Source organism: Torulaspora globosa, chromosome 7 (genome assembly GCF_014133895.1).
Source record: "Torulaspora globosa chromosome 7, complete sequence".
Classification (NCBI taxonomy): Eukaryota; Fungi; Ascomycota; class Saccharomycetes; order Saccharomycetales; family Saccharomycetaceae; genus Torulaspora; species Torulaspora globosa.
The window spans coordinates 127,673-138,981 of NC_050733.1; the positions used below are offsets into that span (position 1 = coordinate 127,673).

Consider the following 11,309-nt stretch of genomic DNA (forward strand, 5'->3'; position numbering starts at 1 on the left):
CGCAGACGCCCGCAGACAGATGATACACGCATGTACGCCAGGAGAAACAATAACAATTCTCGATGTTTCCCGGTGCGTTGATGGCAAAACAGCCAGAACTGTTGGAAGTGTTTTTTTTTTCTTCTTGGTCGGTTTTTCCGAAGCAGCCTGGGGTAGCCAGCGTTTTATATAATAGAGTTCGATGGGCTACACGACTTGCGTTGTACGAAACCGCAGCCCGAGCAGACGTAGTATATAGAATGTCGCCAGGGTTCGCAGAGAGCGTGTTGTCGAGCAGGGCGACCGAGCTGCAGCAGGACGGGTTTTTCCACACAGACGATATGATCGCGGACGGTAACAGCGTGAACTCGCTGTCGCTGGACATCCGCAACACGAGTGGCAGCGTCTCGACGACGCTGCACACAACGGGCACGACCAACACGCCGGCCACGAACGTGAACAGCTTCCCCTCGCCGGAGTTGAACGGGGAGCTGGGCGTCAAGGCGCTCGAGCAGCAGCAAAATAGCGCAGTTGAGCAGCCGGTATCGAGCGGGTCATCCGGCACGAACGGCGGTGGTGTGAAGAGCTACGAGTATTATAAAGCGGGCCAGCGCAACGGGAGCGGTGGCAGCGGGGTGGGAGTGCGGATCTCACACAGTCACACGTTGTCTACGCCGACTGCGATGAGTGACTTTATTGCGATGCTGGACGCGCAATCGGCGATCCAGCAGCAGTGGAAGAACAGCGGTGTTGGTGAGGGCGTGGCGGAGGAAAACATGGTGTTGGGGCAGTCGAGTTTGAACTACGAGAGCAACTCGGACCTGTCGTCGAACGAGTTTGCCAGCGGGGCGGCGGTCCAGACGCAGGGCGACAGCGGGTCGCTGTCGCCGCTGCAGAAGAATGGCTCGGCGCCGTTTGTGGAGCCGAACGTTTTGAAAAACAACATGTTCATGGACTCGTTTGCGATGGCGGCGGGCGGCGAGTACGATGTGTTCCAGCAGCCGGGTGTCGGGGCGTCGCTGGATGAGTATGTGTCCGCGGAGCTGGTGGGCGACGACGCCAACGCGCGGAAGCTGGCACAGATGCACAGCAACGCGGGCAGCGGGCTGTTCAGCCACGACAGGAGACACAGCGAGGTGATCACACAGGCGTTGCCCGAGGTGACGGCGGCTCGCGGGTCGATCTCGCACTCGATTGACTTTTGGAACTTGGACGAGCGCAGGGCGACGCAGCCGGCGTTCGGCATCGACAACGACGTGACGCAGGTGCTCAACGACTACAACATGAGCTTCACGCGGACGCCGCGTCGCGCGTCGTCCAGCGCGAACCCGGGCTTTCAGAGACATGGGGTCAAGAAGCAGCCGAGAGGGTCGATGTCTGTGTTGGACGGGTCGCTGAACAACGATCTGTTTTCGAAACTGTACAAGAACGGGTCTGGGGCAACCAACGTGAAGCTGGTGCCGTGGGAAAACTCGGTGTTCTCCGACGAGGATGAGGAGTACGGTACAAGAGGTATCGATTCGGGATTGCCCAACTTGGAGCCGATTGTGTCGCCGCAATCGCCGAAATCGGAGGCGGTGGCAAGGCCAAAGAATCAGCAGTTCATTAAGCCGTCGATGATGCTGTCGGAAAATGCGTCGACCGCGGCCAAGATGGCGACTACGGGCACAGAAAAGATCGATTTGATCTCGAATCTCGATAACTGGAACTACGAGCTGACGGTCGACCCGACGATGAAGATAAGACGATCTCCTCCTCCTCATTACCAGACGATCAAACCGTCCGCAATGGCTACCATTAACTCGAGCATGAGCGCGCCCGCGGCGTCCAGAAGAAGGCGATCGACTCCGAACATCATGACGATCCGCAACGGGTCTAGCGGGGCTAGTATCGGTGGTAGTGGCAGAGGCAAGAGTAGATCGATCACGCCGATGAGCGGCACGGACGAAGAGGCTAAGCCGTTCAAATGTAAGGAGTGTTCCAAGGCGTTCAGGCGTAGTGAACATCTGAAGCGGCACATCAGGTCTGTTCACTCCTCGGAGCGTCCGTTCGCGTGTATGTTTTGCGAGAAGAAATTTAGCAGAAGCGATAACCTGTCGCAACACCTCAAGACGCATAAGAAGCATGGAGACTTCTAATTCAAACTGCTGTCATCACCCAAACCATGACTCATGATACACTTATGGATAAACCACTGATAAATGATAATTTACCCACTTGATACAACCGATAAAGGACACAATACACCAATCATGGTATATGGTTTGTAGATCATTCTAGATGTATTTATAGAGTATCTAAAATGTAACATTTTGCTGGCTCAAGTTCACACCTTTATGCCCATCGCCATCAGCAGTGGAAAAGCCGCCTCTGCGCAAGAAATAGTAAACATGGCGATCCTCGCGATGCACAGAATAGAGTAAGCCTTATTCAAGGCGCTACGATTACATCCAAGGCTGCCAGTATGGATTCATCAGCGAGACCGGCTTTTCCGACAGTACTTTCCGGGAAGATCGAGAGCAATCGGGACAATATCGAAAGCGAAGTCCGTTCAGGTGCCGCTTCGATAAGCCTCTTATCTTCGGATTCCGCTTCGACACCATTCAGACCCACATATTATGGTTTGATTGAAGCCAACACTGCATATATTGCCAATTTCATCAAGCCCTATGTTAAGCGGATTGCGTCTAATGACGGCAGCTCGATAAACGGTTACTCATTGGGACCATCGATAGGTCATGGACAATTTGGTAAGGTGTACAAAGCTTATTTAAAGTCTAAGAACTCAGTTTACGCTATCAAGATGATACCAAAGAGGCCGTGGAACAACCAGTATTCCATGAACCAAACAATGAGACAGATTCAGATATGGAGATCCAGAGGAGCAGTCGCACCAATATCGAGCGATGAAGCAATCATGTTAATGAATGTCCAAAAATGCAGATGGGAACTCTATGCAGTGAGCAGGCTGAGTAGTCCGTATATTGCTTCATTCAAGGAATGTTTAGATTCGCCGCAGAGTAAATCGATTTGGATTGTAACAGAATGGTGCAATCTGGGGGAACTAAAGTGGTGTCGCTCTTCTTGTGACCAAGTCCTGCCGCAATGGGAGATGCTAATGCCACAATGTGATGTTTTATCCTTCACCAGGAAAGCTCTTATAGACTTGGTCCTCGGACTACGATACCTGCGATCGCAGGGCTGTATTCACCGGGATATCAAGCCGTCAAACATTTTAGTTGACGGCGACAGAAAATTGCTCAAGATTTCGGATTTTGGCTGCTGCGTCTTGGTCCCCGAGTCTTTGCCCTTTAAGAACGCTTCATTAATGGAATGTTACCTAGCGGAATTGAATAAAATTGTTGGAACTCCAGCTTTCATAGCGCCAGAGCTTTGCCACTTCGCAGAATCAAACATACAAAACGTTCAAGATGGTTTCCAATTGGATGTGTGGTCGCTCGGAGTTACTCTATACTGCCTGCAGCACAACGAGCTTCCATTCTGTGGGGATAATGAATTTGACACATACCAGAAAGCGATGAACCTCTCTCTGGGTTCACAATTGAACGGTGAACTTCTAAACGATTTGGTAATTTCTAGACTACTTGAGAAAGATCCATCGAAGAGAATTGACATCAAGAAGCTAGCTGATTTAGTACTGCCGAAAGACCTGACGTCAAAGAATAAAGATAATAAGCCAGTGCGGAGATTTTTCAACAAAATCTGGAAGTTCAAGACTAAGAAGAGAGACGAGCCCACTCCCATCGCTGAAGAAACATCGGAGGTCCTCGAGCTGCGTTCTCGCCCGTCCGACGTGTCACCGGAGCCTACGCTGTCCATGTCATCTTACGAAGAACCAATTCAGATAACGGAGTTCCTCGACACAGTATGGAAGCCGCCCAGAGTTGAAGAAACTCATGATAGCGATCATGAAATATCATTTTCTCAAGATCATAGAGAGCCTTCCGAGAAAAGCGATCATTTTTCAATATTATCGATCTCGCCAATAAAACTCGCTACTCCCATCAAGGCACTAATACGAATTAAGAGCTCTCCCCATACTGGCCGGAGCCAGGAGCCCAAGACATCTCCCTACTCCAAGTCACCATCAAAGACTAAGCCTAAAAACAAGAGGCAAAAGGGCCGCAAACTGGCCCACTCGCATGATATCGTTAATTTCCAGAAATATATTCAGCCGCAGCAAGACAGCAATGAGAACGTAGGAGCTCCACTGACTCCTCAGGATATAGAAGAATATTTGAGGTTTGCTGACACCAAGTAACTATGTAATTCTTAAACAGGCGTCAAAAGTGATTCTTTAACCAGCCTTACCTAGTTCTATAAGTGCGTCTCAGATCACAATATACCATTGGACCTCCAGAACTTTGGTTTCCCTCTCTTCCAATCTTCGGGTGCTCTGGAGTTGATTCCTACATTTCTGTGAATCAGACCGCGTTACTGGTCTTTTGCTCATTTGTACTTGATCTGTGGTTTATCTGGAAGTGCTGGTTGAACTGGTTCATCTGCCAAGGGATGAAGATTTTAGCAGATCATGAATCCGGTGAGAAGGAAACAACTATATTCCGGACAATGACACTGGGGCACTCTTTCAAAGGTGAACGAAATATCTTTAAAAACATACATTCGCTATTGAAGAAACCCAAAAAGCCCGAGGAAAACCACTTGCAGGACGAAGATCACCACGACTTCTCAAATCAACGGCGATGGGCATCACAAGGATCAGCAGATGAATATTTTCCTGGAATTGAGACTTCGCCTGTGAGCATTAGGGCTGCAAGGCAGTCGACTGCGGTGGGAAAATCTCTAGGTAGCTTATCTCCAACGCCAAGGAAGGACCCGGCAGCTCAGTGGAAGGAAGGAAATAGGCTGAGTGAACTGGGAAGTTCGGATTTACAAAACAGGCCGCTCGCAATTTCGCCAACCCTAAGTTTGAGCCGATGCAATTCTACCGAGCGATCGCTTAGATCCCCTAACGGAATTGAGATGGATGAAGACGATATCTTTCTACACAATCTCCTTCCTCCTCAGATCGTTAGATCTCATTCTCAGAGAAAGGCGAGTCATAACAGCGTAGGCAGTGGTGGAAGTCGCACAACCCGCCCCGCCAATGCGGTAATCAGTAAGCGTGAAGGTAAATCTCTGAGAGGAAGTCGCGCAAGTTTGCATAGGATGAACTCAATAGGTCATCGAGACTTGGCTTCCGCCCAGCAAGAGGAGCTCCAGCCGGCGGCGCCTGCTCGCAAAGCGTACCACTCAATGATAACGCAATCCGGCATACCCCACTACAATCATGATGGTTCAGCGGGCGATCATTTCCCCAGAATTTCCGCAGAAACCCTGAAAAGCATAATTGAAGATGGGATATATAAATCACACTATGATTCGTATCAAGTTGTTGACTGTCGATTTGAATACGAGTTTAAAGGTGGTCACATCTGCAACGCTTTGAATGTTTCCTCTAGAGAGGAGCTGGAGAAAGAATTTATCCATAATGATCAAAAAATGGCGACGTTGCTCATATTCCATTGCGAGTTTAGCTCCTACAGGGGTCCTATACTTGCATCTCATCTAAGGAATTGTGATCGAATGCTAAACCATGAAAATTACCCAGCACTATTCTACCCTGATATCCTGGTTCTCGACGGAGGTTACAAGGGATTCTTTGATAAGTTTCCCGGCTTATGCTTTCCAAGAAGGTACGTGGGGATGGATTCATCTGAGAATTTGGCCAGCCGCGATCAAGAGCTGGACCGATTCAGATACGATTCGAAAAAAATGCTGTCGAGAAACAGTTCTCTCCACAAATTAACCTCGGTGTCAAGCAGATCGAGCATCAAGCAGAGCCACCGAGAAAAGAACAGCAGCTCCGGTAAACCAGAGCACCCTGCATCTATTAGCTTCAAATACGAGGCTCCACCGAAACTGTCGATTTCACGCTACAGCAACGACAATCTGTTCGGTAACAGTGACGACAGTTCTTCTGCCAGCCGCCTCTCCATCAATTCCAGCCCGAACTTAAGCACAAGCAGGATGCTATTGATGGATGGTTTGGACGGAGACTCTTGCTACAGCTTCGAAGAGGACGATAGTACGTTCACCACGCCCGTGGGCACTATTAGCACGCCCACCAACAACCATAATGAATCTGGCAACGTCAACGAAACCTCCGCGCTCAATCCCATCAAAAAGTCATTATTTCCCAACGTACTCAGAGAAGAGGAAGAAGAGATCTAATAAGCTTTTCTCTCTCATCTTATCATTAATTGCATTAGTTTTAGATACACAGGACACCTCGCTAAGTAAATTAATAAGGCGCCTTGGCGAGGATAACTCGTACTTCTAAAGTCTAGTCGGACTTGGCTGTCAGAATGTCATGCCGTCCGGTGGCTAATTTCAAGTCGGCTCCCCATCGCGAAGGCGGCCATATCACCTTCACCACTCTACCTATCACCAAGCCGTTGGAGATCGGTCCGAAGTTATTACTGTCCACAGAATGGAATACGTTGTCGCCCTCGACCCAGATATGATTTCTTGGAACTTGCACCACTTCCTTCGGATACGGGTGTCTGGTAAGCACAGAGTCGTACTGTACTGCCTTGATCCTCTTGCAATACGTCTTGGAGGGATCCAGCGGCGACTTAAACAACACCACGTCGTCCCGGTTCAAGCATTGCGCCTTCGACGAGTGAAATTTCCACAGCAGCACCCAATCCGTCGAAGAAGCACTCTCATCGGGATTTAAAGTTGGCCTCATCGATGACCCATCGACCCTAGCGATATAGCAGATGTCGTCATTGAATGTCATCACCACGGGAACCCAAGAAAGCGTAACCAATGAAAGCCTTAACCCATAACTTCGCGACATATCGCCGAGTAGTGATCGTAACGGCTGCCACATCGATACTATACCTTTATAGAGCGAACGATGTCTGGCTACGCAACAACCACTTTCTTGACTCGCTTCGCTTGTCGGTAGCTTCCAGTAGCTGGATGCAAAGAATGTGCAGCGGAGGTCACCAACGGATGATACTCTTCCTGGAAGTAGCCATTCTCGAGCCAATTACGTTGTCAGCTTAGGTTAACTGATACGATGAGTCAATTGGAGACAATAAACGACAGAAGCTCCGTGAAGAGCAGCATATGTGCCAGCAAGACTTTTACAACTCATGAGCCGGGCGTCAGCCGGCGGAACGTCTTTCTATCGATTACAGCTTGGCGTCTGACTTCGCAGCCCATAGTTTTCCAGTAAAGTATAAGTGACGTTATTTAAAGCCAAGAGGACCAATCAGTTTTGCATTTGAAAGAAGCCGTGGGATTTAACTGAGCAACTCTGAATTATTGCTGACTACAATTTGTGATAAGTGTCAGGTAGCTCGTCTCAACCAGGCCTTATCGGGAGAGGTGAAATACGGCAATGGTTGTAGAAAAGAATACATTTGCAAGGATATGGACACATCCGGTGACGGAGTATTTGAAAGGACAATGGTTTCTTTACTGTCTAGCCATTTTCATCGTCATTGCTCGATTTGCACCGAATTTTGCTGCTGACGGTGGACTCATCAAGGCACAATACAGTATTGGATATGGGGCTGTTGCTTGCATCTTCCTCGAGAGCGGTCTGAGTATGAAGACGGCTCGACTGATGGCAAACATGGGCAATTGGAGAGCACATCTAACCATCTTAGTGATCAGCTTTCTGATCACGTCATCGATCGTGTTCGGCTTCTGCTGCGCCGTGAAGGCGGCAGATGATAGTAATATTGATGATTGGGTGCTTGTAGGTCTCATATTGACCGCTACATGTCCGACTACGGTGGCTTCCAACGTCATTATGACCGCTAACGCCGGTGGAAATGATCTTCTGTGCATCTGTGAAGTGTTCCTTGGGAACCTGCTCGGCGCTTTCATTACGCCGGCGCTAGTGCAAATGTATCTAAGAAACGACCCGTTCTCTTTTGCTAATCCAGCTAGTGGGGAGGGAATCGGCGCACTGTATGGAAGAGTCATGAAGCAAGTCGGGCTTTCTGTTTTCCTTCCATTGTTCGTTGGTCAGGTTATTCAGAATGTATTGCCCAAGCCAACGAGCATAGTTATCGGGTTTCTGAGAAAATACCATTTGAAGATTGGCTCCTATATGCTTCTTCTGATCATGTTCAGTTCATTTTCTACCGCGTTCAAGCAGGATGCTTTCACTAGCGTCTCGAGCCTTTGCATCATCTTTGTCTGCTTCTTCAACTTCGGCATCTATTTGTTATTTACAGGCATCTGCTTTTTAGTGGCAAGGCCTTACTTCATTATCAAATTGTTTGCCGTGGAACCCATCAAAGGGGAATCTTCTGCTTTGTATTATTACTCGTACAAGTTATTCCGGCCATTCTACTACAACAAAAGAGACACTGTCTGCATAATGTTCTGTGGTGCTGCCAAGACTGCAGCTCTGGGTGTCTCGCTAGTCACCTCCCAGTATGGTGATGATAAATCTCATTTAGGTAAACTACTGGTACCATTAGTGCTCTATCAAAGCGAACAAGTCATCGTGGCTGGTTTCTTCGTTCCTTTCTTCAGGAGATGGTGCCGCGATGAGCAACCGGAAGATCAAGATAATACCAGAAAAGATATAGAAGCGGGGCTATCACACCACGAAGTTGGGGAGGATCCAAAGCTCGACTCTGGTAGTCAAAAAACCGACTCAGATTAACCCATAAATTGTTCAAAAAAGCCATCGGTTACTATACCTGAAGCACAATTCTAATACATAATATTAATTACAAATCCACTTTAAAACATTACTTCCCACAAAGCGGCAGGACCTTTGGTGTCGTATTTATCCTTCGTCATGTAGAAGGTATCCTTGGAATGGGTAAAGATTTGTTTAGACACAATCTGGGCACCCAGGAAGGCGATCTTCGAGTAACCATTTTTTTTCCACTCGGGGAAATATTCAGGGTTCTTGGCCAATTTGATGACGCTAGGTGCCTGCACATATTCAACATTTGAAATGAAACCGGTTCCCATAAACTTATTCTTTCTTTTTGAGGACAAGGCGCCCATCGCTTCCTTTTCTCTCTTCTGCCTTTCCTCCTCCGGTTCTACTTTCAGAAAATCATCGATCAACTGAGCCAGTAAAGCCTCTTTGAAGCCTTGAATAGCAGATGTGCCACCAATCACAATAATATTCTCCCAAACGCCCCGAAGCTTAACTAAGTCATCAATCTGATCCAGCGCTTTACCCACTCTGTTAGAAATCATCTTTATAAGTCGATCGCAGCCCTGAAACCTGCTTTTGCCCACCGTTATAACGTTACCATGTCTATCAGTAAATGTATTCGATTCTAACTGGGCGTTTGACACGTTCTTCTCGTTCTTTTGACGTTCTCTTTCTTCCAGTATCTCACGCGTGTCACGGCCGCTAGTAACAATGGCGGCAACATCCAATGCACCTTCGTCTGTCTCTGAGCTCTCCTGGAAATCAAATGCCGAAAGTTTCTTCGCATCTTCCGTCAGCACTTCAAAGATGGGCGACTTTTTCAAATCCTCTATCTGTTCAGCTGTAAGATCGGGCAAAAGTTTATTCAATTGATCATTGATCAGCTGCCCGCCACAGGAAACAGATGACGTGAATGCGGCTAGCGGGGTGTAATCAATGATCGGAATCACGTCGGTATGGTTTGTCCCAATGTCTATGACACAACAGTTCTGTAGCGATCCCATCGCATAGGAAGAAGCCAATGACACGGGCAATAATAATGCGTTCTTGAGTTGCAGACTCTCGAAAATAAACTGAGTGACGGTCTCGGACTGGCATTGCGACCACGAGTGGTGAGCCATTAGCAATAATGGAATATTTGACAGCTGTCCCTCAAAGGCTTCTGGCTTCTTCGACGAAACGTCATGCAAGATCGACACATATACCAGTTTCAAAAACCCTAAAAATGCATCTAGATCTGTAATTGACCCTCTTTCAATTGGCCTCACTTCTTCCCGGGATTCGCCCGCCTGGCTGTGATAAGACACAGTACCATCAGATTTCTTGCTTCTGTAAACTACCGTGGGAATCTCTAAATCTGGCAAGGTAAAAACGTCATCCTGTAATCCAAACTGGACTAAGGTGGTTCCTGAACGTGGGTAAATAATCTAAGAAAATGTTAGCAAAGCACATTCTAGTGAACTTTCCTGTAAAAAAACAGCTCTAACTCTAGCGCAATGGCAACGCCCGAAACATACCAGTATACTATCCAGTCTGAAGAGGGCCATTGGAAAACTTGAGGGCCTCTTCTACCAATCTTATGTCTAACTAGAGTCACTGTTCTTGCTTAAAAGTCCATCAACTTTGAGCCCTTCAAGGTGGAAAATGACTTAATATAGTCGTACAGAGTGATCAATACCGCCAATTAGCACATACTGGGCTCATTGTGATTGCAGGGTCCCATTGTTGATCGTGTCTGCTATGCTATGCTATACATTATCAGGGTTCATTCGAGTGCCGGCGTGTTGGACCGCTTCAGGCTGTTTTATTGCTGTGGTGTATTATGTTTCATAAGGCTTGGCAACGTAGATCAGGAACGCGAAAATCATCGGATGAAGAGATTCGACTGAATTAAGCATTCAAGCAGTAAGCAGGTGAACTAGAAGGACCAGCTAGATGGAATTCAGACAATTGGAAAGCAGGGGAATCCAGAGTGACACAGGAGCCAGGACTTTGAGCAATGTGAATCGGTTGTCGGTGGAGCAGGAGAGGATCAACGAACGGGCTCTATCACTACTTCGAAGGAACAGAGAGCGTCGAGAATTGCTTAGGAGACAGCAAGATAGGAGGCGATACGAGCGATTGCCTGAACAATCGCTTGATGTCCCCGTGGAGCATCGTTATGTCAGGAACAATGAGGAGACACATCAGTTCCAGGCAGAAAGAGGGCAGCAGAGAAGGAAGAGAGTACGGCACGCGAAGAAGGTCGTGTCGCACAAACGGCATACACCGAGTGAACTGGCCCTTTACGAGATAAGAAAATATCAGCGGTCGACTGAGCTACTGATCTCCAAGATTCCCTTTGCAAGATTGGTGAAAGAGGTAACAGACCAGTTCACCACCGAGGATCAACAGTTGAGATGGCAGTCTATGGCAATATTGGCGTTGCAGGAGGCGAGCGAAGCGTATCTTGTAGGATTGCTAGAGCATACGAATCTCCTGGCGCTGCATGCAAGAAGAATCACCATAATGAGGAAAGATATGCAACTGGCACGAAGGATAAGAGGTCAGTTTCTGTGAAGAAGACTACTTAACAGATGCACGTCAACTAATATTACAAAGG

General features: G+C 47.9%; 7 protein-coding genes across 7 annotated transcripts; 5 read left to right on the forward strand and 2 right to left on the reverse strand.

Moving 5' to 3' along the window:
* Nucleotides 1–62: 62 nt before the first annotated feature.
* HG536_0G00880 (C2H2-type zinc finger protein) lies at nucleotides 63–2,117 on the forward strand (the record flags this gene model as incomplete). Its single annotated transcript, XM_037285009.1, has 1 exon — nucleotides 63–2,117. One exon carries the CDS (start codon nucleotides 63–65, stop codon nucleotides 2,115–2,117), a length of 2,055 nt encoding a protein of 684 aa, XP_037140905.1.
* Nucleotides 2,118–2,443: 326 nt separating this feature from the next.
* On the forward strand, nucleotides 2,444–4,261 carry ELM1 (serine/threonine protein kinase ELM1; the record flags this gene model as incomplete). Its single annotated transcript, XM_037285010.1, has 1 exon — nucleotides 2,444–4,261. The coding sequence occupies one exon, from the start codon at nucleotides 2,444–2,446 to the stop codon at nucleotides 4,259–4,261; it is 1,818 nt and encodes a 605-aa protein (XP_037140906.1).
* A 251-nt stretch (nucleotides 4,262–4,512) lies between these two features.
* MIH1 (putative tyrosine protein phosphatase MIH1) lies at nucleotides 4,513–6,234 on the forward strand (the record flags this gene model as incomplete). The annotated part of the gene is made up of 1 exon (XM_037285011.1): nucleotides 4,513–6,234. The coding sequence occupies one exon, from the start codon at nucleotides 4,513–4,515 to the stop codon at nucleotides 6,232–6,234; it is 1,722 nt and encodes a 573-aa protein (XP_037140907.1).
* Nucleotides 6,235–6,346: 112 nt separating this feature from the next.
* IMP2 (endopeptidase catalytic subunit) lies at nucleotides 6,347–6,898 on the reverse strand (the record flags this gene model as incomplete). The annotated part of the gene is made up of 1 exon (XM_037285012.1): nucleotides 6,347–6,898. The coding sequence occupies one exon, from the start codon at nucleotides 6,896–6,898 to the stop codon at nucleotides 6,347–6,349; it is 552 nt and encodes a 183-aa protein (XP_037140908.1).
* Nucleotides 6,899–7,414: 516 nt separating this feature from the next.
* On the forward strand, nucleotides 7,415–8,698 carry RCH1 (Rch1p; the record flags this gene model as incomplete). The annotated part of the gene is made up of 1 exon (XM_037285013.1): nucleotides 7,415–8,698. One exon carries the CDS (start codon nucleotides 7,415–7,417, stop codon nucleotides 8,696–8,698), a length of 1,284 nt encoding a protein of 427 aa, XP_037140909.1.
* Nucleotides 8,699–8,778: 80 nt separating this feature from the next.
* On the reverse strand, nucleotides 8,779–10,254 carry ARP9 (Arp9p; the record flags this gene model as incomplete). Its single annotated transcript, XM_037285014.1, has 2 exons — nucleotides 8,779–10,134; nucleotides 10,225–10,254. 2 exons carry the CDS (start codon nucleotides 10,252–10,254, stop codon nucleotides 8,779–8,781), a joined length of 1,386 nt encoding a protein of 461 aa, XP_037140910.1.
* Nucleotides 10,255–10,642: 388 nt separating this feature from the next.
* CSE4 (centromeric DNA-binding histone H3-like protein CSE4) lies at nucleotides 10,643–11,266 on the forward strand (the record flags this gene model as incomplete). The annotated part of the gene is made up of 1 exon (XM_037285015.1): nucleotides 10,643–11,266. One exon carries the CDS (start codon nucleotides 10,643–10,645, stop codon nucleotides 11,264–11,266), a length of 624 nt encoding a protein of 207 aa, XP_037140911.1.
* Between the last annotated feature and the right edge of the window lie 43 nt (nucleotides 11,267–11,309).